Genomic DNA, 26,693 nt, shown 5'->3' with positions numbered 1-26,693 from the left:
CTAACTGGAGGTTTGCTTCCACCTATTTATCTACTCGGAGCCAGGTATTTCAGTAGATTTATTTGCTAGATAAATATGCTTAATAATCCATGTTTGTTGTTTATTCGTTCAGTCGCTTCCAACTCTTCGTGACTTCATGGACCAGCCCACACCAGAGCTTCCTGTCAGCCATTGCCACCCCAGCTCCCCCAAGGTCGAGTCCATCACCTCCAGAATATCATCCATCCATCTTGCCCTTGGTCGGCCCCTCTTCCTTTTGCCTTCCACTTTCCCTAGCATCAGCATCTTCTCCAGGGTATCCTGTCTTCTCATGTGGCCAAAGTACTTCAGTTTTGCCTTTAACATCATTCCCTCAAGTGAGCAGTCTGGCTGTATTTCCTGGAGTATGGACTGGTTTGATCTTCTGGCAGTCCAAGGCACTCTCAGAATTTTCCTCCAGCACCACAGTTCAAAAGCATCTATCTTCCTTCGCTCAGCCTTCCTTATGGTCCAGCACTCGCAGCCATAGGTTACTACGGGGAAGACCATTGCTTTCACTATGCAAAAATGATCACTTTGTTGTCAGTGTGATATCTCTGCTCTTAACTATTTTATCAAGATTTGTCATTGCTCTCCTCCCAAGAAGTAAACGTCTTCTGATTTCCTGGCTGCAGTCAGCGTCTGCAGTAATCTTTGCGCCTAGAAAGACAAAAGTCTGTCACCGCCTCCACGTTTTCTCCCTCCATTTGCCAGTGAACAATCAAGCTGGTTGCCATAATCTTGGGTTTTTTGAGGTTTAACTGCAACCCAGCTTTTGCACTTTCTTCTTTCACCTTTGTCATAAGGTTCCTCAGCTCCTCCTCATGGTATCATCTGCGTATCTGAGATTGTTAATGTTTCTTCCAGTGATTTTAACTCCAGCCTTGGCTTCATCAAGCCCAGCACATCGCATGATGTGTTCTGCGTACAGGTTCAATAGGTAGGGTGAGAGTATACAGCCCTGCCGTACTCCTTTCCCAATCTTAAACCAGTCCGTTGTTCTGTGGTCTGTTCTTACCATTGCTACTTGGTCGTTATACAGATTCCTCAGGAGGCAGACAAGATGACTTGGTATCCCCATACCACCAAGAACTTGCCACAATTTGTTATGATCCACACAGTTAAAGGCTTTAGAATAGTCAATAAAATAGAAATAGATGTTTTTATCAAACTCCCTGGCTTTCTCCATTATCCAGCGGATATTGGCAATTTGGTCTCTAGTTCCTCTGCCTTTTCGAAACCCAGCTTGTACATCTGGCAATTCTCGTTCCATGAATTGCTGGAGTCTATCTTGCAAGATCTTGAGCATTACCTTACTGGCATGTGAAATAAGTGCCACTGTTCGATAGTTTGAACATTCTTTAGTGTTTCCCTTTTTTGGTATAGGGACATAAGTTGATTTTTTTCCAATCTGATGCCCATTCTTGTGTTTTCCAAATTTGCTGGCATATGGCATGCATCACCTTGACAGCATTATCTTGCAAGATTTTAAACAGTTCAGCTGGGATACCGTCATCTCCTGCTGCCTTGTTATTAGCAATGCTTCTTAAGGCCCATTCAACCTCATTCTTCAGAATGTCTGGCTCCAGCTCACTGACCACACCATCAAATCTATCCCCGATATTATCCTTCCTGTACAGATCTTCCGTATATTCTTGCCACCTTTTCTTGCTCTCTTCTGCTTCTGTTAGGTCCTTGCCATCTTTGTTTTTGCTCATACCCATTTTTGCCTGGAATTTATCTCCAATAATAATCCATAGTTATTATAAAATGTATTAACTACTTTTCCTAAGAAATAAATAATCCTAATCATTTACAAGCATTTAAAACCCCACATAAACCATCACAGCAAACTAAAAATATAGCATAAAACCACTATACTCAGCCAATTCGTAGGACATTAAAACAACCATAAATCAACGAAAAGCTCAGATGTGATGACAGGAGTCTGGGCAACAATTGTCAAAGTTTGGCAATCCACAGGAAAAGCCCAGCTCATGCTCAGTATTATTACAGAATTTCTGCACCTCATGACCAACCATGATTTGCACTCCTATCTAACCAGCCCATAAAATCATCTCAAAGGGGAAAGGGACAAAAAACTGTTAACTTCTGGTACAGAAGAAAATGATTCTGGCAGGTTAGATCAATGAGCTAAAATAACTCCCTAAGCTAACTGCAAGAGATAAAGATATTCAAGTGTGGGACAAAACAGACATTACTTTAAATCTGTATCTACCAGCTACGTCTTCCTCACCTCCATTCTGCTCAAAGTACATTAGAGCTACTGGGGTCATCAGAGGTACTGAGGTTTACTCAATCCCTATGGAAGCCTTCTCCAGTCTTGGGTCTTCAGATGCAAATACAAATGCTTTTGGACTTCACTTCCCATCACCCCAGTTAGCATGGCCAATGGTTAGGGATGATGGGAGTTGTAGTCCATCTGGAGACCCAAGGTTGAGGAAGGCTTTCCTATTGAAGGGATGAGCAACTTCTCACCCACCCCGGATGTTTTGGCCTATAACTCCCATCATCCATCAACACTGGCTATGCTGGCTAGGGGGCTTATGGGAGTTGTGTCCCTCCAGATATTTTGGCCTGCAAATTGCCCACCCCTGTCCTAGAGCTTACACAAGAAACTCATCTAACTAGCCACCTCTTTTTATTTTAAACTTCTATAGGCTGCGTTTAATGGCAACCCTCTTAAGGGGGCTTCCAATAATGCAGTTAAGAGTGTTGGACTGATACTCAGGAGATTGGGGTTCAAATCCCCATTTGGCCATTAAACTTACTGGGTGACTTTAGGCCAGTCACTGATTCTCAGCCTGACCTACCTCACAGGGTTGTTGTGAGAATAAAATGGAGAGGAAGATGATCATGTACACAGCCTTAGGCTCCTTCAAGGAAAGTCAGACTATCGCTGTAATAAAGCAATCAATCACAACATTTCAAAACATAAATAACAAAAGCTATGAGTACTGCAGGGAAAGACGTCCATCAATCAGATCCACACTATCTTCAGACAAGCAGCCCAGTTGTCTAACTACCAAGTCACAGCTCTGCCACCCACCCACAGCCCAAGGATCTAAGGTTACCAGATTAATTCATGCTGCACAAGCCATCTACTGTGCTTTTTTAAACATAAAGTACAACCTTAAATCCTATGTAACACAACAACTTAAAGAACATAATGAGATACATACTCAACATTTGGATCATCCATCAAAACATTTATTCCATTTTAGCTTGAGAGCCAGTGGCCTGGTTCACAAATAATGCTAACCCATGGTATGGGTTGCTGAATTCTGAGATGTGATTATTGAACGCAGCCATGCTAACAAACCATGAATTGCTAACCACAAACAACCCAGAAAGAGAACCCATGGTTTGTTGTTGAGTCATGAACTCAGGGTTGTTTATACCATGGGTTTAAATGGGTTATCATTTAAATGGGTTATCATTCCAAAGGCATTTGGGATACAGGGAGGGAACGGCTGAAGGAAGAGGATGGAAAAAGAGAACCCAAGAACCACAGTTTGTTTGTCTGCCAGGCGAACCCTGGGTAAGGTGACAAACCACAGGTTAAATAAACCATGGGTTAACATTATGTGTGAATCAGGCCAATATCTTGGTTCAGTACCCAAGATACCTTGGTTCAGTACCCAAGATACCTTGGTTCAAGCCATGTACAGTTGTAGACCTCATCAAGAGGTCCAAGCACAGTCACTCTGTTAGGCTCTTTCCAACCAAAATGGTAAACCAGGAACCAATTTAATACTTCCCAGTATAGTATGAATGAACTATAGTTACAGATGAACTCTGTAACTATATTACAGAGAGGGAAGCCATGAAAAGAAAGCACAGCTTGCTCAATGGCAGAGGCAGTTTCTGAACCCAATTTCAAGACCCAAAGTGCACCAGCCATTATGCAAAGCAATAACAGTAGCGTTACTAATAATATCACCTTCTCTATATCCTGTTTTTGGTAAAACAGTTTTGCTGCATCTTGAAGTTAACTGCAATCACAGGGAAACATAAAAATCCAAATCCACCCATCCAGATGGCATCTAGGTGTAAAGTCACATGAACATGTGATTTGCATTCTACCAGTTCCATTGAACAGGACAATGGGAAGACTTAATATCATGTAAGATTGGCAAGAAAAATATATAAAAGCATTCAGACAATTTAACAGAAGGGGCTTTGCTATTTAATGCATCAGTGCTCGAAGCAGGAAGTAAGGAGAGTGATCAACTGCCAAGGGAACCTATATTAACTCAACAAGTCAGAAAATATATGATCAGATTCGGCAAGAGTCAGCAGAAGAAGGTACCGAGCCAAACACTTAAAGGACAGTTTTACACCAGGCCTGAAGAATTGATGAGTCTGCATTGGAAACACATTTGCATTCTTCTCCTTTGAAAGCTCCGTGAAGCCAAAAACAACAGTGTGGGGGGGGAAACTTTCTGTGATTTTTTAGTGCAAAGCATTTAGTGGTTCTGCAACCACTAAATACTTTGCAGAATCTACACAGCTAGTCAGAAAAGTGGGAGGTCACAGGCAGTAGCCATGACCACCTTTGTGCAAGGCTAGGCTGGATGTACACAAATGCCACCGTTCTAGTTTGTTAAATAGACCCATCCTTTCTGGAGAAAGGTTTTAGTTTCACTGATCCTGAGGCACAACTTGGCACATCGCCAACGTAGCCTATAAAGAAAAAGAAAGCCCCTATAAAGGAAAAAAGAAAACTAGCTCTACTGAGGCGCTCCAACAGTCACTGCTTTTATAACACTTCACATTTGTCTAATTTTGTATCTGTGGAAATCTGTGAACATTTACACCCGATTACGTTGGATGATAGCAGGAGCATAAAGACAACTTTATATGTTTTTGAAACACAAGCCTCAGAAAACTAAGTATTCTACCTTGATGACCTCTCTGAAATGTGTCTTGTTTCAAATTAAGCACACATGAAACAGGTCTGTTTCATCATGTCACAAACTCTGCTACGGGAAGGGATGTGGTCAAAGTCAGGCTTAACTGAGCTCAAAAAAGAAGAGTGGGGGAGATTACTTATGCACAAATTAAAATTTCCCATAGACACCACTGTTTCCTCCCTCCTCCTCTCCATTATCATTTTAGGTTAACTTGTTTTCTGGAGGCTTCCATGTTTGGAATGGCTTATAAACTATATGCCACTAAAATTGTCCGATTTAGTTCAATTTGTACATAGATTTATCATGTGCAGCTTCTAGTAATGCACACACAGTACATTAAAGTTTCACATTTAAAAAGAAAAGAGTTGTGCTGTGCCTAAACTGAATTATTAAAAAAAGTATTTTTTTTTAAAGGCAACCTCACCCCACTCTCAACATCTAAGCATCTCTTTGGTCTTATGTATTTAGGAAACTGCTTTACACCAAACACTGGTCCTTCTAGTGTAGTACTGTCTGCACAGACCTTCCCCAACTTGGGTCCTTCCAGACGTTTTGGCCTTTAATTCATATCAGCCCAGCCACTACGACCAATAGTCAGGAATGGTGGGAGTTGGAGTCGAAAACACCTAGAGGGACCCAGGTTGAGGTAAAGCGGGCCTACACCAATTGGTAATTCCAAGGTCTCAGGCAGAGATTTTTCCCAGCCCTGCTCCTTGAGATCCTTTCACTGGAGGTGGCAGGATTTGAACCTGGGACCATGTGCATGAAAGCAAGTACTCTACTGCTAAGCAATGGAATCAATTTTTCTTGTCTTGACTTTTTTTTAAGGAAGTGCCCCTCAGACCCATCAGTATGCAAGAATGTGGGATTTGCAACATACTATTTCCTTTTTGATTTGGCCAAAATACATTTACGGTGCAATCCTATGCATGTTGAGCCAGAAAAAGTTCCCAGAACTCCCAACGCTGTAGGATTTTTTTCTGTCTCAACATGTATAGGATTGCACCCTCAACATACGCTTTGAAAATCTGTCAATAGCAGCAAAGAAGGAAGGTTGTTTCTGTGACAATCATGAGGCAGAGCTGAACCAAGATTACATTTTCAAAGGAGGAAAAGATGATGATAATGATGATGATGATGATGATGATGATTAAATTTATTAATCGCCCGTCTGGCTGGTCACCCACCACTCTGGGCGATGTACAACATACAATAAAACAATTTAAAACAATAAAATTCTACAATAAAAACATTTTCTAAAATACCCTAACCCACCCCAAATGCCTGCCTGAACAACCACGTTTTTAATGCACGACGGAAGCTCATTAAAGAGGGGGCATGACGGAGTTCCCTAGGGAGGGAGTTCCACAGAGTGGGGGCCACCACAGAAAAGGCCCTCTCCCTCGTCCCCACCAGTCTAGCTGTCCTGGCTGATGGGACAGAGAGAAGGCCATCCGAGGCTGATCTTGTTAAGCGGCCTGTCTTAAGATGACCACCACCCAGCTTGGAAACTAGGGTATCCAGTCAATGCCATTGATTTCCAGTACAAATACTTTCACTCTACCACATCTACATGCATAACATAACACCAACTCATTTTCCCCAATTGTTCCTTTAATTGTAACTCACACTTGCAACATTATTTTGTTCAGGAAGACTCCATCTACTAGATCCATGTACAGTGCGAGCTTTTCTTCATTACCATTCCCTAATGGTCCAAATGTTTTCACCTGCCAGAAAAAAGAGCTATTTTAGAAAATGAACTCAAAAATGAAACACACAAACAGTTTCCTACTTCGCCCAAGACACCTGCGATCATACCAGTAAACTATATTAAGATCTGTGAAAAAGTGTCCATTAACTTTAAAGAAGAATACCCACCATCCTTTCTCCTATAAATCCATCTCAAAAGCATTTGGGACAGATCTAGACTTCTTCCAAGGCCTTACTTAACCCCATTTTGATTCTCCATGCAAGCCTGACAACATCTAAGGCTGGGTAACCTGGTGCCTCCGTATGTTTTGGACCACAGCCATAGCCAGGATGCCAGTGGCCAGGGATTATGGGAATTATAGTCCAAAACATCTGGAGGGCACCAGGCTGCCCACTGTTTTGTTTTTAAAGGATATGGGTTGTTGTTGTTTTTAAATCTTGAGAATCTTGTTGGCCACTATAAGCAAAACAACACCAGATTACCAAAAAGTTGTCCTCCTTCTACAGCCATGATAAATAAGCTTGGCTTGCTCCTATTACTTTCTGGTTGCGTTCCAGATGGTATGGAGGCCTGAACTATACATGCAGCAGAATGAGACAAGAGAATGATGACATAGTCAGAGATCACTTCTGAATCTTGCTCTATGTAAATACTCACTGCATGTAAACAACGCATCAGGGGAAGTTCTAATCTAGCCTTCTCCCTGCTGTGCTAGTTTTCTGTTTACAGGGAATTTATTTAGGGGAGCATTAAAAAATTCAGATCTCCCACCTGCAGCCTGATGCAGTGCAGTACAGTATAGTCTATCACCTTATTCTGTTGCATGTGCAAACCCAGCCTAGGTTAATCTGGATACAAATCTGGATACAAATATTGTTCAAGACAGAAAGGCGCATTAGATTATCTTTCATTTCCTTCCACACTGTAAACATGGTGGCACAATCCGGTCCAGGTTAAGCACTTTTTAGTCCCACTGATTTCAGCAGGAGTCAAACATATGGCTAATGCCAGGTTGCAAGAAAGGAAAAAAGAGCACTCTTCGTACAACACTTGTTAAAGTGTATTAAACAAAAAACAACTGCCTTTCTTTGCAGTTATTTCTGCAAACTCCTCCCATTTTGAGCAATGTTTTGCCAGGATATAATTTTTGTCTTAAAAACACACACAAAAATAGGTCCTGAGGGCGACCTCAGAAACTTTTCCTCTTCTGGATACAAGGTCCACTTGTTCTTTCAAACCTCAGAAAAGGTAACTTGCAACATAAGCAGAATCTTCTTAGCCTTTTGTTAGGAAATTCCTGTCCCAGATAAGAATATGTATTGGGAATTGTACCTGTGTACAGTGCAAAAAATTTCTCACATGAATAGCACTTCTGCATAGGAAGGCGCACACAAACCACAAGAAAATCACCACATGCTTGGCGATAACACACATGCATCCATTTCACCATGTGGACACAGACTGTACAGGATGAGCTGGGAAGAAAGCCATGGCAGATTAGGGCTTTCTAGAGTGTGTTTACTGAAGCAAAAGAGGTGTGTGTGTGTGTGTGTGTGTGTGTGTAACCCATGGTAACCCAATGTTATGCATGATCCACATGTGGTTTGAACACTTTTTTCTTACACAGAAGCATCTGTGTGGCAAGTGTTATCTTTGAAGCAGCTTCAATAGTTACAGGGCACATACACTTTTAATTTAAAGGACGAATGTCCCACCCCCACCTCACTCCGTTAAGCAACTTCTGACACCTTGCTGGGATCAAGATGCCACGTCCTTTCAAAGAGAAGAGAATCTTCATTCCTGAAGGCCAACAGCTCGTATACTAAATGTCTCCTTTCCACAACACACAATGAATGGACGTACCATTTCTAACAAGAGCAGAGTTGCCAGCGTGTGTGTGCGCGCGCGCGCGCGTGTGTGTGTTTGGTGTGCGGTTTTTTTACATTTCGATCTGGCGAACCTAGCAACAGGCACGCTTGTTGCAACGTATGATTTCAAGAAATCTATTCTAAGTGGCTTCCGCTGAAGATACCTCTCCCCAAACACGTCGCACACAATTCAACTCCACCAACTCGTCTCCACGCGGAAGCCGAGAGCGAAGCGACGCCGACAAAGGCATAAGCGCACCCTTGCGCTGCCTGTCGTCCCAGGAGCTCCTGCTAACCCGCGCGCCGCGCCTCTCCCCCGACACAACACGCCTTTCCCGGGGGACCTCCAGGTGCTCCGCGAGGCGCAGCCCGCCGGGGGCTCGCTCTCCCTCCCCGCCCCCGCGACTGCCTCCCCAAGCGAGGCGCTCGGTAGCCGCCCGCCTCCCCCCCCCCCCGTCCCCAGCAACTGGGACAACAACGCGCGGCCGCTTTGCGCACTCACCCAGGTCACCAAGGGGCTCTGCAGAAAGAGCTCCAGGAGTTCGGAAATGGTCACATCCATGCTGCCCCGGGCAGGCTCCTCTTGGCCTCGGGTGGCGAGAAGGGGGCGCTCGGCAAGGGCTGGCTGGCTCACGCGGGGAACAAAGGCGAGGAGCCCATGGCCCGCGAGGAGTCGCCTAGCAGGGGAACAGCGCGAGGCTCATCTCTTTCCCCTCCCCTAGGCTGGCGTGGGGAGGGACGGAGAGACGCGCAGCTGCGCCCGGGCCGCGCGCTCCGCTCGCTCGCCGCCGCCGCGCCCTCGAGGCCCGCGCGCCCCCGCCAGCAACCTGCTGATGGGTAGCAACGGGGCGGCGGTATCCGACTCGAGCGGCCGGCCGTCTGCTTGCCCTCGGATTGTAGCGGGCGCCGCCGCCGCCGCCGCCGCCTCTCTCGGAGCTTGGCAGCTGCTTGGCAGACCCGAAGGGGGGCTCTTTGGAGAAGAGCCGCGGAAAGTGTTCTGCCTTCCCGGAAGCAAAGCTCGGGGCAGCGACACGCGCAGCGCCCCCAGCTCCGCCGGGTGGCTGTGGGGCGCTCAGGCCGCCTCCGCGAAAGCCCCGCGAAGTCCCGGGCGGTGCAACCCCTGCTACCTGTAGCAGGAAGGGCCCCTCCCTCGTACGCTGGAGCCAGACGCCGGCGGGGGGGGGGAGGAGGCAGGAGGAGCGGAGCGGGGCGCTAGAAAACACCCAGGCGCGTTGATCGACGTCGCCGATTGCGAATGAGTGTCTGGGGGAAAGGGTTGCAACTGACCAATGGAAGTGGCCTCTGGCCTAATCGGGCTGCGAAGGTATTACTTGTTCGGCGCTGGCGAAGCCGAGAGAGCCCCGCGTGGTCGGGAAACGCGACCCTGCACGCGGCGCCTTGCGAAGTCCGTCCCGTTGGAAGCGGGTCTTTCCTTCCGCACAAGTACGCGCGGAAGCCGGCTAGGGAGATCTCTGTCTGAACCGAGAAGAGCTGTGTGGCTGTGTCGAGCGTAGTCCTGGCGCGCAAATCGCGCTCACCGCGACGCTCGGCTGGCGCTCAACCCCCAGAGGGCGGGGGGGCGACCCGTCCAGATAAGCTCCTGGACGGCGAGAGGAGGAGGAAAGGGCACATTCCGGGCAGGCTGCTTCAGTTGGCGCGAGGCGGAGAAACGGCGGGCCCTGGTTTTCAGAGCAAAGAAACAGTCGAGTCGGATGAAGGTCCCCAGAAAGGGGGGGGGGGTCTTTTGAGCTGCACGAGATGTTTGTCTTCTGCGCTAATGGCCTTTGCTAGCATGACTGCAGCATTCGGCTTTGCCTGTTGTGTTTAAATATGAATTCGTGCCAAAAACATCCGAAGCAGAAAGGGGACCGGGCAAGCGACCCTTCATACAGGATTAAAGCCCGCAGGGTCATGGGAATTCAGTAAGGACGAGAGGGGAGGCAGAGTACAACTCCGCCGCTTTGGAGAAGCTTTCTTCCCTTGTTTTGCTTTTGCCGTTCACACTGGCGTTCTCCAATCGCTTAAGACCAACAAGGCATTTTTTGCTATCGAACAAGAGCTAACAACATGCGCAGTTTATATCCTAACAGTGAATTAAATAAAAATAAATGGTTGCGCTTATATAGTAGGTCTTAACACAAGGGTCAGACCCAAGCTCGAACCAGACTTCCATCCGATTGAAGTAGACTCTAGTCCACAAAAGCTTATGCCGTCATTCCTTTGTTAGGCCTTAAAGTACCACAGAATTAAGGCAGCAATCCTCCGGCCCCTAGACATTTTCTGAGGGGCGCATAGGATAGTGGGGATCCCCCTTCTGAGATCAGAGACAGTACTCTGACCTTGGAAGGAGGAGTCGGAGACCTGACCCACCAACCCCTCACAGCCAGCGTGGAAAGAACCGCACCAGCTGGCCTCCAAGGTCGGAAAATTGACCTTAGAGAGAGGGGAAAGAGGGTGTCCCAGTGGGCAGGGAGGGGAGGAGGCCACAGAGGCCAGGATACAACCTGTCCTGAGCCTCTTCCTGCCTCTTTCCCTTTCCCCTCTGAAGCACCATCTCCAGGCGGGCAAAAAAGCCCATCTAGCAAAAAGAGCAATGAGTGGAGGATGTCGAGGCAAAGTTTGCCCCTGCCGTTCCTCCTGCCCTGCTGGCTTCAGCCTGGCAGGGCATTGGATATGTGAAAGCCTCCAAGTTCAGGGGGCTTCCACTTTGCATGGACAGAACCTATAGGGCTGTGCCTTCAGTTGTTTTGGCTGCAGCAGACTAAGGGGGCAATCCTATCCATGTTTAGACAGAGAAAAAGCTTACAACTCCCAGCATTCCCCAGCCAGCATGGCTGGCTGAGGAATGCTGGGAGTTGTAGGCTTTTTTTCCTGTCTAAACGTGCATAGGATTGTCCCCTAAGGGTGCTTCCAGATGGAGGGTTCCTGGTGCTACCAATTAGAAGGCATTATGCACCTCTTCAGTCTTCTTCCGCTTGCCAGATTTTCTGGGTAAGAAGAAAGACTGAAAAAGACAGTGGGCAACCATGGGAGGGTTTTGAGTGGAAGACATTGGCTGGACCTCTCATAAAATTCCAGGATTGAGGAAGGGCAATAGTAGCATAAAAGCCTCATCTGGAAACACCCTAAGACAGTGACCCCCTTGGAAACTCAAACAGGCAGTCCTTCCATTGAGAAGCGTGAGTTCCAGCTGGATTCAGTACCAAGCCATCAATACTTTGGTTGTAGTGGTGCCAAAAGCCGCATTAGAGGACTCTTCTAAAGAGCTTGATAGGATCCCTGCACCTTTTGCTTGCCCCAGTGCTAGAGCGTGTTCAAAGCATTTAACGTATTTTCTTGCTCTTCCCTGCAAGATAAGGTAAGTGATTATTATTATTGTTCTATCCCAGTGCTACAGGTGGGGAGAGTGGAGCCAAGAAACTGTAGCATGCCTAAAGCCACCCAGCAAGTTAATGAGTTAACTGAGTCTAACCAGGGACTTCCTTCCATCTCATAGCACATTCTCTTAATTACAGTGATACACTAGCAATGTGTGGTAAACTTTCAGATTGGAGAAGCAAAGCAGCACCTGCTGCAGTGCATACAAACTGTTGTTCAGAAACTTCGAAAGGGCTTCCTGTCCCTCCTCCCCTGTAACTGAGTCATTCAACCTTGGTAAGCATATCAAGGTAGCCTCAACAGAGGATGTTCAACCAGTGCTCAAATTATTGTGGAGCGGGGGAGGGGAGCCCTTACTGAAAGCAACTGATCCCGTCCCATGACTCCTCCCGTTTTAAACCAAATCACCGTCCTGTAGCCTTCTAAAAAACAGTAGCCATGGCGACCATTGCAAAAGGGGGGCATGCTTCCCTCCCCCCATTCAAGTACTGAACGTGGGTGGATCTGGATGGACAGCTTGAGTAAACAAAGCAATGAAGATTGGAGACCAGCCGATCCTCATCCATGCTAGAGAGAACCATGCAGCAGTGAGGAACTTGAGTAGTGGTGAGGGGAGGGAACCCGGCCCCCTTAGTATTTTAAATCAGTAGCTAATGGGGCCCAGGGCACTCAAGCACTATCGCTGTATCCAGGTATCCTCATCTGTACATGAGAAAACTAAAACCAATCGACGGAATAATTTTGTTAGGGTTCATTAAAAAACATTTATTCTTTGTTCAAGTATATAGATACAAGAAGACCTCAAACAAATAAAATATACAAAACTTCGAACAACTGAAGAAAGAACACACAGCTGTAGACTGTATCTTATGGGAGATAAGGGAATTTCTGTATGACAGCTCAGGATTTGAATCAACTCCTAATTCAGAGTCATAAATTATGGTGGATGAAAATGAGTTCCTACCCTGTCCTCCAATGCAAGTCTCAAGCAGTTCTGCTGAAAGTTCAATTTGTTTTCAAGAAGAGATTTTTTTAAAAGAAAAAAGGGAATTACTACCCCCAGAAGTAGTTTATTCAAGTTCTTCCTAGAATGCCACGTGTACTTTTGGTTTGCGAAATCGCCTATCAATCATGAGCCCATTTCAGAGACCTTGCTAAAGAGAGGATTATTGGTTATTTTGCTCTTCTGTTGTGCACTTTGTTGAAATCTCACCATGAGGGCTGACATTTTATGATTATAGTTGTCTGTCTGTAAGTAGTCTATAGTTATCTGGTCACTTATACCTCATTCAGGAGCAGTTCATATAATTCCAGCACCAAAATAACATCTGTAAAGTATGATAGATATCCCGTTGCCATGTAAATTTACCCTTTGACAACTCCAATATTGAGGATCAAATTGTATTTTGTCCTGAGGGCTGCAAGCCTAAAACATACTTGCCCAAAAGCAGGTTGCACTAAAATCGTTGTGAAATGCAATCAAATCCTATGCATGCTTACTGGAAAGTAAATCCCAGTGAATTCAGTAGGGATTGAACACACCCAGAGAGTATGCATAGGATGGAGTGCAGCCTCAGAGTGCAATCCTAAATACCCTTCATAGGGAGAAAGCCCCACTGAACATAGTGGAACTAGTTTCCAAGTAAACATCTGTAGGACGTGGCTGTTAAGAGTGATTTTAGACAATCATTTTATCACACATCTGTACCTGAAGGGTATCCTTAATCACTGGCAGGCAAAACAGATGGCCAAGCTATCTCAGGGTGAAAGCTCACACTGGGGTAAGTTAATCATCTTTGTAGACATTCTCATAAATAAGAGCTTTTCTACACGAAGCTGTTAAATGTTGTATCTACTTTCAGTTTTGTCACAGAGATGCAATCTAAGTTCTACACAACGATCTTTTCCTTCCATGCTTCTCTGCTACATAACCTCTAGCTGGCAATGTGTTATACTGGAATAGTGCAAATATACAAGTAGGAAACTACCTTCTTTTTTTACTTTCAGAAATACCCCACTTACCCTGCTCTAAAAGGCCCCCAGGAAAGTGCTCTTAAAAAATGGAAGCAAAACTGGAGGATCATAACATCATCTAAAGAACCCGTAAAGAGTCATGACTAAGGAATCATGAGTGCACAATAAATGCCTTGTGCAGAAAAGCTCTACGTGTGTGTAAACTGTTGCAAAGCAAGAAATTCTGCAAGAGAATTAGGTTGCAATTCTCAGTCTTCCATCATACACAGTACTTTGTTTTCTAATGGGACTTCTAGTAGACAATGTATCAGAAGAAAGGAACTGGAAAGCAGAAGAAGAGTAGGCCTCTTCCAACCTTACTATTCTGTGATGAAACGTCCTTGGGTACTTCCTGAAGGGGTTTTTATACTGCCATTGCCCTGCCTCATTCACAGAATTTTACAGGAGGTCCAGATATGGCCTCCCACTCATAACCCTCCCATGTTTTCCCACTGTTTCTACCATCTTTTTTCTTACCACAGAAATCCATTAAGGAAACAAGGATGGAATTGCTACACAGTACTATGCCTTCTGCTTGGTAGCAATAGGAGCCTTCTGTCTGAAAGCCCCCCTGTTCTGTCATAACTGCTTTTCTTACTTTTCTATAAGCTATTGCTTTTTGCAGCCTTCTTTATCAGCCTATCCTGAATAGATATGATAGCCCCTGTGGATTTTCTTAAGTCCGACTTTTACAAGTATTTACAGACTTTACTACTGTGACCAAGCTCTGCAAATTAAAATGGATCTGAAATTGTTGCTTTTATTGTTACAGCAATACTGGCAGGTAATAGATACGTATCAGCGTAACAGTGGTATCAGTCATTCAGTTTAAATTATAATTTTTTTAAAGGTGCTGTTAAAAAGACTCAAATTCATGTGGATCTTGAATAGAGAAACTATGTTTTTGATGACGTGGTACTAAATGGGTTCTCTCTGTCTCTCTTTGGCACTTACAACCCAATTGAACTGAATGAAAAAGCTGTACCTGAACAGGTGGCGATTTGTTACGGAAACAGGAGAGTTTTATTCATCAGTCTCTTAAAGTCTTATGCCAGCACTTCCTGTTTATATAGTCTTGGCTGTGTACACAATTCACTAAGTCAACACTGCTGGAAATATGAATCTCCACTGTTCTCCATTGTTAACAAGTTTAGCATTTTGCTACAATCCAAGATGAGCCAGCCAGACTCAGCATTTCAGATACACCTCTATACTTATGCATACCTCAGGACAGTTTATACTTGGGAGAATTATGAGATGCACATAAAATTGCATAGTGATGATGTATTGTGAAATGTTTCTTAAGTTCATGCTTCTAGACATGCTTAAAAAAAATAGTTGCTGGCTCTTTTTCAAGATTCTCCACAGATTCGACTGGAAAAACTTATCTTTCTTAAAGGGTGACCCTCTGTCCTTTCTTCTGTATACCTTAATAAATTGATCTTCTACAACCCTGGGAGAAGCAATTAAGAGGGGAGTTATAGAATCATAGAATAGTCGGGTTGGAAGGGGCCTACAAGGCCATAGAGTCCAACCCCCTGCTCAATGCAGGAATCCAAGTCAGAGCATCCCTGACAGATGGCTGTCCAGCCTTGTCTTGAATGCCTCCAGTGTGGGAGAGCCCACTACCTCCCTAGGTTATTTTAATATACTAAGGCTGAAATCCTAAACACAGTTACCTAGAAGTAAGTCCCACTGAACACAATGAAACTTACTTCTGAGTAGTCATGCATAGCTTTACACTCTAAAACACTAAATGCTGTAACATGACTTGTTGACTATTGGTAGTTCAAACTATTAAACACTAGTTCCACCCCTTCATGAACCAGTTATGTCAGAGTGCTTGGACTTCAGGTGATGTAGTTTCAAGAGGATGAAGGTTGCATCCTATGTATGTTTTCTTCTGAACACACTGACAGTTCCAAGGAAATATTAATAGGGCTGGGCTGTAAATGCTTGTTTAAACTGCAGTTGAGCACTTGGCCAACAGGCCTTGTCCTAATTTAAGTGTTGATTTTTCATAATGGCTTGGAAGTTATCAGTACACTCTCAAGAGCTACCCCAGGCACCAAGGCATGTCCATTATTTTTTATTTTGAAATTATTTGCTACTCTCCGATGAGTGTTTTGTCTGAAACCTATATATAGCCTCATGGAAAAGTGCAATTAAATACAATTCATGGAGAAATGAAGTGTCCACACTTCTGCAAGTTAATACAATACCAACAAATAGTTCCTATCAACCTAGCATGAATTTTTGTGCTTCTAGTAGACAATGCGTCAGAAGAAAGGAATTGGAGAGCAGAATAGTAGGAAAATGTTTAGCACAAACGTTTGTTCCTCTTCACAGGGTACAATTTGAACTATAAAACATCTAATGGTACCTACTTGCAGGACACTGGAAGAGTAAATCAACTGCAAGTTAACACTGCCCCCAATTTATGTATTGCACCTGGCAACTTCTTTAAACATTACGTTATTTCCTACTTTAATTTTAGACCATACCCCTTTTTTTCAGTGCATATACTAGATAGATAACACCATTTCCCAATGTTCCTGTTAAGTATAGTTCTAACATATGTACAGTTTGTACAGGCCTGATAGTATGAGACTTTGAACACTGTAATTTGTCTTATGAGAGGCAAATGCCAGAAAAAGTGTGTGCAGTGACTGATCATGACTGATATTGCAATCTAAGAATGTTTGCATCACCTAGTGGCTATTCAAATATTGCAACAAATTGAACAGTAAGAAAATCAACTCTGGTGATCATGGCAAATTGGAAGTTTGTTTTAGAACAAAATGTACATGTAGTTAGCACAACTGATATGGAAATTACTGCAATGGCACCGCTGAAAAGCAGGCATTTCTTGGAAACTGTGACTAGAAAGGCCAACGCTTCTTTTTGTTTTGGCAAACCTTCAGCTGATTCTGTGGCTGGATTCTTGCCCCATTACACTACTGTGTGTTGTCTGTTTTCAGCTAGCTGTTCATTTTTATTTTGTTATTGTCCATTTTAGTTCCTCTTTTGTTCTGTGTTTTTAACATTGTTGGGCAACATGGGAAACAAATGATCATTTATTAATTTTAATTAATTTAATCCTATGATCCTAGAAAAGGCCTACCCAACATAGCTGGCTGGGGCATGCTGGGAGTTGTAGGCCTTTTCTCTGTCTAAACGTGCATAGGATTGTGCCCTAAAAGATATAAGAACCTAACTCTGCTCAGCTGGATGCAACAGCAAACTATCATGCAGGACCCATCAAGAACATAAGCCTGCAGGCAGGGACTGTCTTTTTTGCTGACTGATTGGAAGCCATTCGGGGCAGGGGGGTGTTTTTGCCTGAAAAGCAGGATAAAAATACTTTAAACAAATATAAGAAACACACAACACACACAAAGAGATGATGTAAGCTACGAACAATGGATCCATATAATCAGAGAGAGAGAGAGGTGCTCACAAACCAGGGGACCAAACATTCCATTGTTAGGACAGCCTTCCACAACCTGGTGCCTTCCAGATGTGTTGGACTACAACTTCTGCCATCCCCATACACAGTATTTGGCAGTGTTGGCTGGAGATTATGGGAGTTACAGCTAACACATCTGGAGAGCACCATGTTGAGGAAGGCTGCACTAGGGCATCTGCCAGTGCCAACTGGACCATGAGACTTAGTTAAGCAACGTGTTTAGGCAGAAGTTAAGTCCCACTTTCTTCACTGGGATTTACCTCTTGCCTTAGCCTGCAATCCTCCACATACATACCTGGAAGTAAGTTCCACTTAAACACAAGGGGGATTCTTTCTGAGTAGACAAGTATAGGATTATGTTTTATTGTTGCAATGTCTCTCTAGTTTGGTGAAAACTATAAATTAAAAATACAACAGCAGAGTCCTCCCTTACATTTTTGGAATTAAAATCAACCTAATGGATTGCCCCGAATATTTTTTTTTAAAGAAAAAACTCCTTTCATGCAAGATTCAGCCAAGCAGTTTCAACTCAGACTTGAAGAGACAGATGTCTTGATATTGCTATTTCCTCAGGCGTCTTGTTGCCATCTTGCAACGACTCTGAAACAAACTGGAGGGAGGGAGGAATGTCCCAAGTGAAGGCATTTTCAAATATACTTTGTAACTGTAAACAGAGTGATTCTTCTCTCTCCTACTGTCTCCCAGCAACGGTTCCAGCCATCAACAAAGTGCCTCCATTCATGTGTTGTCTAAAAGTGTTAGTTCTTGAAAGGTAGGAATAGGCTGGCTTTACAGAATGATAGGACAAAGAAAAGGTAGAAGGATGGCAAGCAATGCCATTTTCAATGCTCAGAAGGAGAATTAAAAATTTCGTTCTTTGGTTATTCACAAGGAGGGAAAAGCTATAGAAACTATATTTATTTATTTTGAAATATATTTATATTAGTCACTAGAGCAGCTCTACAAAAAAACAACTCCACATCATCAACTGTAGAGGCTACATTGTAATTTTACTGAGATTTTTTAAAATCAAGCTTGAAGGTTTGTGTAGTTAATAGAACAAAAGTTAACAAAAGTATTACAACTTCCAATACATGATCACCTAAAATGTGTGAATTAATAAAAATGGAGATGAAAATTCTCAGGAATCCTGGAATATTACACCCCAAAAGCAGCAGATGGTGAGTTCAGACAGATGATGAAGTGGTAACTTACCATGGTGGTAACTACTGGGCAAGCTGGTATTCAGTATTGCCCTGCCAATTAATGAAGAAAAAAAAATTCATCTACTTCGGCACTTGATCAGAAAACTGAGTAGTTTCAGGCCAGTTTTCAACATATTTGTACTTAGTTTAGGGCATAATCCTATGGGTTGCGCCTTGATGGTTGTAAGCCCCTGAACTCCCTCCTATGCAGGTTGGGAGAAGTAGCGAAGGTGATCTTTGCCTCCCCATCCTTCCGCCCTGCATTTTTTGCTGGATGGGCTTTTTTGCCCATGTAGTTGGGGCGTGTCAAAGAGTGAGGGAAGGAGTCTGGAGAGGCACTGCACACACTTCCTGACGGGAGCCCTGAGGGCCATATGCCCTTGCAGGTGATCAGAAGATCGTGATAAAAATAAGACAAGAGAGAAATATGCAAGTCAGGTAAGACAGAACAAAATGCCAAAAAACAATCAGATAAGCTGATCAACGAGAAGCTCCCTAACGAGGCTGCCATGGTCAAGAGAACTAACGGAATAGGCAGGAACCCACAAGGCCATGTGCAGGAGATGATAGGGCAGGGTTCCCACCTAAAATGCCTAAGCTATAGAAGTTTTTCCCCAAATTGAGGCTCCATGCAGGCACAAAGCCCATATGTGTGATGCACAGGGATCACGAAGAACTTGTATCCTGGCATCTCTGGTCTCCTCCCCTTTCCACCTACCAAAACAGCCCCTTCTCAGAGGTCAAGCTCTCAACCTCAAGAGAACAGCAGGCAAGGAGAAAGGCGGGGGCCGAGCTCCAATTCCCCCCTCAGAGGACAGAGCGCTGTCTCAGACTCCAGATCAGGAAATCCAAAATACCTATGGCCCCTCAGATGCTGTCTAGGGGCCACAGGATTATTCCCTCCATCCCTTTTATATTGCACTTATATTTATCTGAAAGCTGCCTTGGGGGTCTTTTGTGAGGGAAAAAGGCAGGGTAGACATTTTCTAAAGTAAAATAAATTTGACCTTACAGCCACACCTGATGTATGGTATAGATTTTATTCACCATGTGGCATGGTGATACAGGTGACTGAGCTCATCCTGAAAGTTTGGTAGAGTAGTAGGATTGTCCTCACTACTTGCCAAACAATACCAGGTTACCAAGTGGTTACACACACACACACACACACACACACACACACAGTTATTCTCAGAGGAAAAAGTTGGCTGAAAACTTGTACCGCAGAGCCATACCACAAGGAAAAAAATTATTCCTACCCATCCATCAAACCAATGTCAAGAAGGTAATAGAACTGCTCTGCCAAACACATCCACCAGAGTTTTCATGTTGTACTTGTACTACCATTAAACAAACAGTAAATATAATTAGACTGTTGCCCTAATAATGGAGATATAACAGCTGCTGAATTTCATCAAGATTTTCAGAAGCATAGGATTTCATCCTGGGTTCTTAGCTACCCAGCTCTGCATCTAACAGATATAATTGATTCAATTGTCTTCAGGAAATTGTAAGACAAAACAAATTCACTGACACTTGTAATCTCAACAAGAGTGTTCTTCATTCTCCATCTCTGAGGGTATGAAAAAGGGAAAATATAGCTTGGTCATACCTGTAAGTTTCCCAGCTCCACTTTTTGTAGGTGGGTGGTCTCAACACTGGAACAGATGGATGTGCATTCCCCCTCGGAGTAGCAACAGGCACACTCAAACCCTTCTCGAAGTCAAAATTTTAACTATTTCCCCGTTACCTATAGACGCTCTTCTATAAGGACTCATACCCTCCCAGGATGGATACATGTGCAACCAATGCTGGACGACATTTGTTGAAATTCAGTTCAGATTCTGAGTATCTATAATGCACCTAAGGAACTGATTTAATGTGATTTAAGTCCTCCACACCTTCACCCATCTCAAACGAAGGTGGATCTATATCCAATTTATTGTGGGCTCCTAGCTAACCAATATCATCTATTCAAATTCCATCCTGTACGTCAGTCCTACAGCATTTCCCAGATGCCAGCCTCTTTCCTTGAATCCTTATATCCAAGGAAAACCATTCCACTACATCCCTTGGCAGCCTGCACCATGCCGAGCTACATAACTCAGGAAGTTTTTCCTAGTATCTACCTTTCTTCCCCACCAAATCTTAAGCCATGGTATACAGTGCTGTAACGTCTATTGGTGCCAACTGGGGTAGGCATTGTAGAAGCCTGCAGTGCTGAGAGGAAAAGTGCAACATGATAGGCAGAACACTGGACTTGGACCTTGGAAAGCTAGGCTGAAAGTGCTGCTTGGATATAAAATCACTGGATGCCCACGGCAAAGTGACAGGCTATTACTACTAACATAAACCAGTTTTGAATAACTGAAGATGTTGTAATTTCTCCCAAGAAGACTTGAGAAACATGTAAGGTTCTAAGAATTATAACACTAGGATCAAATGGATGCTGTGTAGCAGCATATCCAGATGTCTCCTACACAGGACACTGCTATTAGTGGCACAGAAAGGACAGTTGCAACCTAACACATCCTTGTGCTCTCATTGCAGTATAGACAGCTATACAATGCCTAAAAAAAGGTTTGACTTTATACTGAAGGCATCCTACATTCCCCCCATTATACTTTTCCTTTATTGACTGAGGCGGAGTGTGTTTAAAAAAACAAAAGAAATTAAAACGGTGTAGAATAATTAGAGATCTCTATAATGAACAGCAGATACACCCAGCAAAGTGAGCAACTAGTAAATTTTAAAAACCTAAACGTGGACAGTGTTTTATGCAATGCAAGCTGTGCTTGAGAACTGAAATGGTATAACAAAATACATTTGTAACTTTCTGGGGAGAAGTCTCAGCACCAAGGACCTTGGGCTCCAGAGCATCTGTCTCCATCTCTACGGAGAGAAGTAATGAGTGAACTGGGTTATAACCCTGGTTTGAAGGCTGCTCTTTCCCTGAAAAGAGGATGGTATTTTGGTTTGATGGTCAGGATAAATGCAATTCAAATAAATGCTGTACAACTTGCTCTACTTGTTCCTTTCTCCTTGCAGCAAGGAGGAGAGGTACATTTGAACCAAAGAATTGTACTAGGTTGAGAAGACTCCCTGGAAATTAAATAAGGGATCAGATTCTGGGTAGTCTTCCTCTCTGCACACGTCTAATAAAAATATCTGGAAAATCTTTACTTTATGGGAACTAAAATAAGTCCAGTTCACACTGAGCAGACAAAAGGATAGCTACTGTTATACCAGTAGAATATCTGACTATTTTTCTCTCAAGAACTAGATTGATGACCTGAATTCTCATAAAAATATCATAATCCCGGCATAATCTGCAACAGTAAAACTGGTATTCCAAAGGGAGTCAGAAGTTTTAAAAAATACCACTAATGCAGTAATTCTTTCATCTTTATTTTTTTTTATTTTCAAAACTCAAATGTGTCAGTATATTTGTATTCTTAAATAACCACTTCAAATTTGGTTTAAACGTACCAGCATAGTTCCCAGTTAAGAAATTTCAAAATCTCTTTGGAATACTAATTTCATATTTATAGGTTACTTAAAAGTATTTTTTTAAAAAACAACCAACCTATTTCCCTGAATTGTTTCAATACAGTTGATGATGTAAAGTTTAATATAAAATATTTAGTCACAAAATAGTATTGCTTTTGTATGCACATTGTGGCAAGATTAATTTGTTCTTTTTCAATAAAAACTATACCATCTCCCATAAAATCCTAAACTTATTAAGAATTGTGATGTAGAACAGAATTACACAGGTGAAACAGGTACCAGCACAAGAGTGAGATTATATTACATCAAAAAATTTTAATGGTCCCAAATATATACTCAACAACTAAGCATACACTCGGGGCAAAATAAAAATAAAATTATGACACAAAAGTGACATCTAGAATTCCATTCAATCTTTTTAAATCAAGGGATGAACAAATCCCTCACCTTCAAACAAAAATCTGCAGTTTATAGGGCAAAAGGGAACAGATTAAAAAAAGAGGAAACTTATGTTCAGCCCTCCCCCAACGAGTTTCTTTTTTTAAAACCTGTTGTAGCTTGACTAAAATGTTCAGAATGTATGGTTTCAAAGGCAGGTCTCTTTATACAAAGAAACTGCTGGCATTCTTAGCTAGTGAAGAATTATGGCAGAAGAGCCTTTTCTTCAAAGTCTTGTATATGGTCCAAGAAAGCATTCTGATTGTAATAACTGAACAGCCAATCCAGAATTCCACTACCAAAACTCCTGCCCTGTTGGCTTTATATTTTCCGTTTCCTTCCCTGAGAAAAGGGCAATGCGTGGTCCAAGCTGGAGAGGTCAAAGGCATGTCTTTTCCATAAAGTGTAGTATTTCCTCTTCTTCTGCTCCTTCAAATTGGCACTTGATTAGCAGAAATACATGTTTTTAAACTGATCTGTGTTATACACAGTAATCCACTAGAGATTTCAGTTTTTAATTATGGACTTCCCCCCCTCTGGAAACCTAGTTTATCACCTAACCGATACTGATATTCAGAGCTGTCATTATGAGGATTCTAGCTTTGCTTTCTGTGACAAAGGTAGGCTTTCTTCATCATCCTCATCATCGTCGTCAGGATAATCTACAAGCCCCACTAGTCCTCCCTAAAAATGAAAGAAAAAGAAAGATTTACAAACAGTAGCTATTTGAGAGTTTTGTCTTTCAAAGTGAATTATCAAGTCATGATAATTTAATGAAGTTGTCTCTTCTCCTGTATTGTGCAAAATGTTTTTATTGTGACTACAATGAAGAGATATTTAGGTGAATTATCAACTATTAAGGAGCATGGTGTTTTTGAGATTATGAGCACCCACAACTCTACCATGCTCCACCTACACTAAATTATCACCAACAGCTTAAGAACAACAGCTGTGCTTGCACAATACATCTGAAGGAACACACAGGAACTTTATTAATTAATTAAAAGTAATTTTATTCTGCCTTTCATCCTAGGATAATGCGACAGCATACAAAAGGCCTAAACACTAAAATATTCCGCAATACAATACAATAGAATTGTAAACCAGTATCTCAGAAAATCAAATCAAATGCATAAACATTGCAAAGCAAACTAAAGAAATTGGCAAAACACTTTAAAATGCTTGGGCAAATGAATAAGTTTAACCTGGTGTTGAAATTATAGCAGCATTTGCTTGATGGCAGCCAAGCTCCCATTTGCAGTAACCATGGCAGAGAGGGGAACGGTGAAAAGAGGGGGGCAGATCTCTCTTAAAAGGACTTGCTAGAGACTGAGGGAAATGTGGAATGGAAGCAGGGCACCCACAAGTGTCAGTTCAACACTTAAAACCTTGGGGATCACCTTGCTAAGTGGGTGATCTGGTCTCCTTGTCCCAAACTGTCACTGTCAACGGCTGTCAAATTAGCCTGTTTGCAGTCTCATCTTGTCAATTTCCTTGCACGTTTCATACTGCACTTTGCTGCTTTTGACAGCTGAAACATGCAAGGGCATTGACACACCAAGGCTATATATATTTGACAGCCTAAGTGTATACTTGCGCAAGTGTGAAAACCCGACAAAAAAAATACGGCCCCCACTTGTGCAAATTCCTGGGGCCAACAAAACAAAATGTAACGGCACCATCTGTGCAAATTTCAGGGTCCCCCAAAAATAACATTAAAAAGCTGAATGAAAAAGAGTTGCAATCGGAGCAGGGAGGGGGACGGGACAGGATGGGCAGACAAGACGGGTTCTACCATGCAGGACCCTGGGATACACCAGCTGGACAACCAACAGGGAAGGAGGGGGAGAACAACCTTCTGTGAGCCCAATCATCTGTCAGGCACACTACGGGTTATTCCACGAACAACCCATATCATGTAGCTTATTCACAGGGTGGGTTGTTGTGTCATCCCTATGGCAAATTCAGGGATGGGTTGTCTGGTATACAGTTTTGATATAACAGCATGATTTGATTCAGGAGAAATCAGTACCTTGGTAGTTATAGCTGCCATCTGTGATGTGCTTTTAGAAACTGATCCAGGAGATCCCGGTGACCCAGGTGATCCTGGAGATCCAGGAGACCCAGGCAAATTACTTGCAGTTGACTGGCTGGTGAGGTTAGCCTTTGTACCACTAGAGAAGGAAAGTTTAAAACTTGGGCTCTGGCGACCTGAAATATTAGTTTTCAGAAGGACCTCCTTTTCTTCACTTTCTTTAACTGGAATTTAAAACAAATACTGATGTAATAAAGTTCTACTGTAAAAGCAGCAGGCTCAAGACACAAAAAGCAAGTTTAACCTTATCATACTACTGCTTTTTATAGTGGCATTTTATTATTGCTTCCTAGAAAATGAAAACTCCCCCTTCATGGATCACTGCCTTGTTGTGGCGAAGGGGCTTGCGTAACTCAGTGAAGCCATAAGCTATGCCGTGCAGGGCCACCCAAGACGGACAGGTCATGGCAGAGAGTTCTGACAAAATGTGGTCCACTGGAGAAGGAAATGGCAACCCACTCCAGTATTCTGGCCAAGAAAACCCCATGGAACGTATCACAAGGCTAAAAGAGATGATGCCGGAAGATGAGCCCCTCAGGTTGGAAGGTGTCCAATATGCTACTGGGGAAGAACAGAGGGTATTTCCAAGTAGCGCCAGAAAGAGTGAAGCGGCTGGGCCAAAGCCGAAAGGACACTCAGCTGTGGATGTGTCTGGTGGTGAAAAGAAAATCCAATGCTGTAAAGAACAATATTGTTTAGGAACCTGGAATGTAAGATCAATGAATCAAGGTAAGCTGGAGGTGGTCAAACATGAGATGGCAAGATTGAACATCGACATCTTGGGAATCAGCGAACTCAAATGGACAGGCATGGGCGAATTTAATTCAGGTGACCATCATATCTACTACTGTGGGCAAGAATCCCTTAGAAGAAATGGAGTAGCGCTCATAGTCAACAAAAGGGTGGGAAAAGCAGTACTGGGGTACAATCTTAAAAACGATAGAATGATCTCAGTACGAATCCAAAGCAAACCATTCAACATCACAGTAATTCAAGTCTATGCCCCAACCACTGATGCCGAAGAAGCTGAGGTTGATCGGTTCTATGAAGACCTACAACACCTTCTAGAACTAACACTAAAAAAAGATGTCCTCTTCATCATAGGGGATTGGAATGCTAAAGTAGGAAGTCAAGAAATCACTGGGGTAACAGGCAGGCATGGCCTTGGTGTACAAAATGAAGCAGGACAAAAGCTAATAGAGTTTTGCCAAGAGAACACGCTGATCATAGCAAACACTCTTTTCCAACAGCACAAGAGACGACTCTACACATGGACATCACCAGATGGTCAATATCGAAACCAGATTGATTATGTCCTTTGCAGCCAAAGATGGAGAAGCTCTATACAGTCAGTAAAAACAAGACCTGGAACTGACTGTGGCTCAGATCATGAGCTTCTTGTTGCAAAATTTCGGCTTAAATTGAAGAACGTAGGGCAAACCACTAAACCATTCAGGGATGACCTAAATCATATCCCTTATGAATATACAGTGGAGGTGTGGAATAGATTTAAGGGATTTGACCTGATAGACAGAGTTCCTGAGGAACTATGGATGGAGGTCCGTAACATTGTTCAGGAGGCAGCAACTCAGTCCATCCCAAAGAAAAAGAAGTGCAAGAAAGCCAAGTGGCTGTCTGATGAGGCTTTACAAGTAGCTCACGAAAGAAGGGAAGCGAAAAGCAAGGGAGGAAGGGGAAGATATATCCAACTGAATGCAGAGTTCCAGAGAATAGCAAGGAGAGACAAGAAGGCCTTGTTAAATGAACAATGCAAAGAAATCGAGGAAAACAATAGAATGGGAAAGACTAGAGATCTCTTCAAGAAAATTGGAGATCTCAAGGGAACGTTTTGTGCAAAGACGGGCATGATAAAGGACAAAGAAGGCAGGGACCTAACAGAAGCAGATGAGATTAAGAAGAGGTGGAAAGAATACACAGAAGAACTATACAGGAAAGATCTTAATGTCCCTGATAGCCATGATAGTGCGGTCACTGAACTTGAGCTGGACATCCTCGAGAGTGAAGTCAAGTGGGCCTTAGGAAACATT

The 26,693-nt window shown here is 43.2% G+C and overlaps 2 protein-coding genes across 2 annotated transcripts in view; both read right to left on the bottom strand.

Annotated features, from left to right (window-relative positions):
* The window catches only part of CCDC88C (coiled-coil and HOOK domain protein 88C), a 152,572-nt gene extending 142,876 nt beyond the window's left edge, over window positions 1-9,696 (bottom strand). The window contains exons 1-2 of the mRNA XM_084840695.1: window positions 9,040-9,696; window positions 6,585-6,685 (exon numbers count right to left, since the gene is read on the bottom strand). Of these exons, the coding sequence (XP_084696821.1) occupies window positions 6,585-6,685; window positions 9,040-9,099 (161 nt within the window). The 5' untranslated portion in view covers window positions 9,100-9,696. The remainder of the gene's footprint in view (window positions 1-6,584; window positions 6,686-9,039) is intronic.
* A 12,711-nt stretch (window positions 9,697-22,407) lies between these two features.
* PPP4R3A (protein phosphatase 4 regulatory subunit 3A) overlaps window positions 22,408-26,693 on the bottom strand; it is a 42,656-nt gene continuing 38,370 nt past the window's right edge. Inside the window, exons 14-15 of the mRNA XM_084840709.1 lie at window positions 24,583-24,809; window positions 22,408-23,234 (exon numbers count right to left, since the gene is read on the bottom strand). Coding sequence (XP_084696835.1) covers window positions 23,136-23,234; window positions 24,583-24,809 — 326 coding nt within the window. The 3' untranslated portion in view covers window positions 22,408-23,135. The remainder of the gene's footprint in view (window positions 23,235-24,582; window positions 24,810-26,693) is intronic.

This window comes from Heloderma suspectum, chromosome 1 (assembly GCF_057233095.1).
Source record: "Heloderma suspectum isolate Gila_16-S chromosome 1, 16-S_ref, whole genome shotgun sequence".
Classification (NCBI taxonomy): domain Eukaryota; kingdom Metazoa; phylum Chordata; class Lepidosauria; order Squamata; family Helodermatidae; genus Heloderma; species Heloderma suspectum.
The sequence above is the reverse complement of the archived record's forward strand: the minus strand, read 5'-3'. Positions and strand labels throughout refer to the sequence as shown.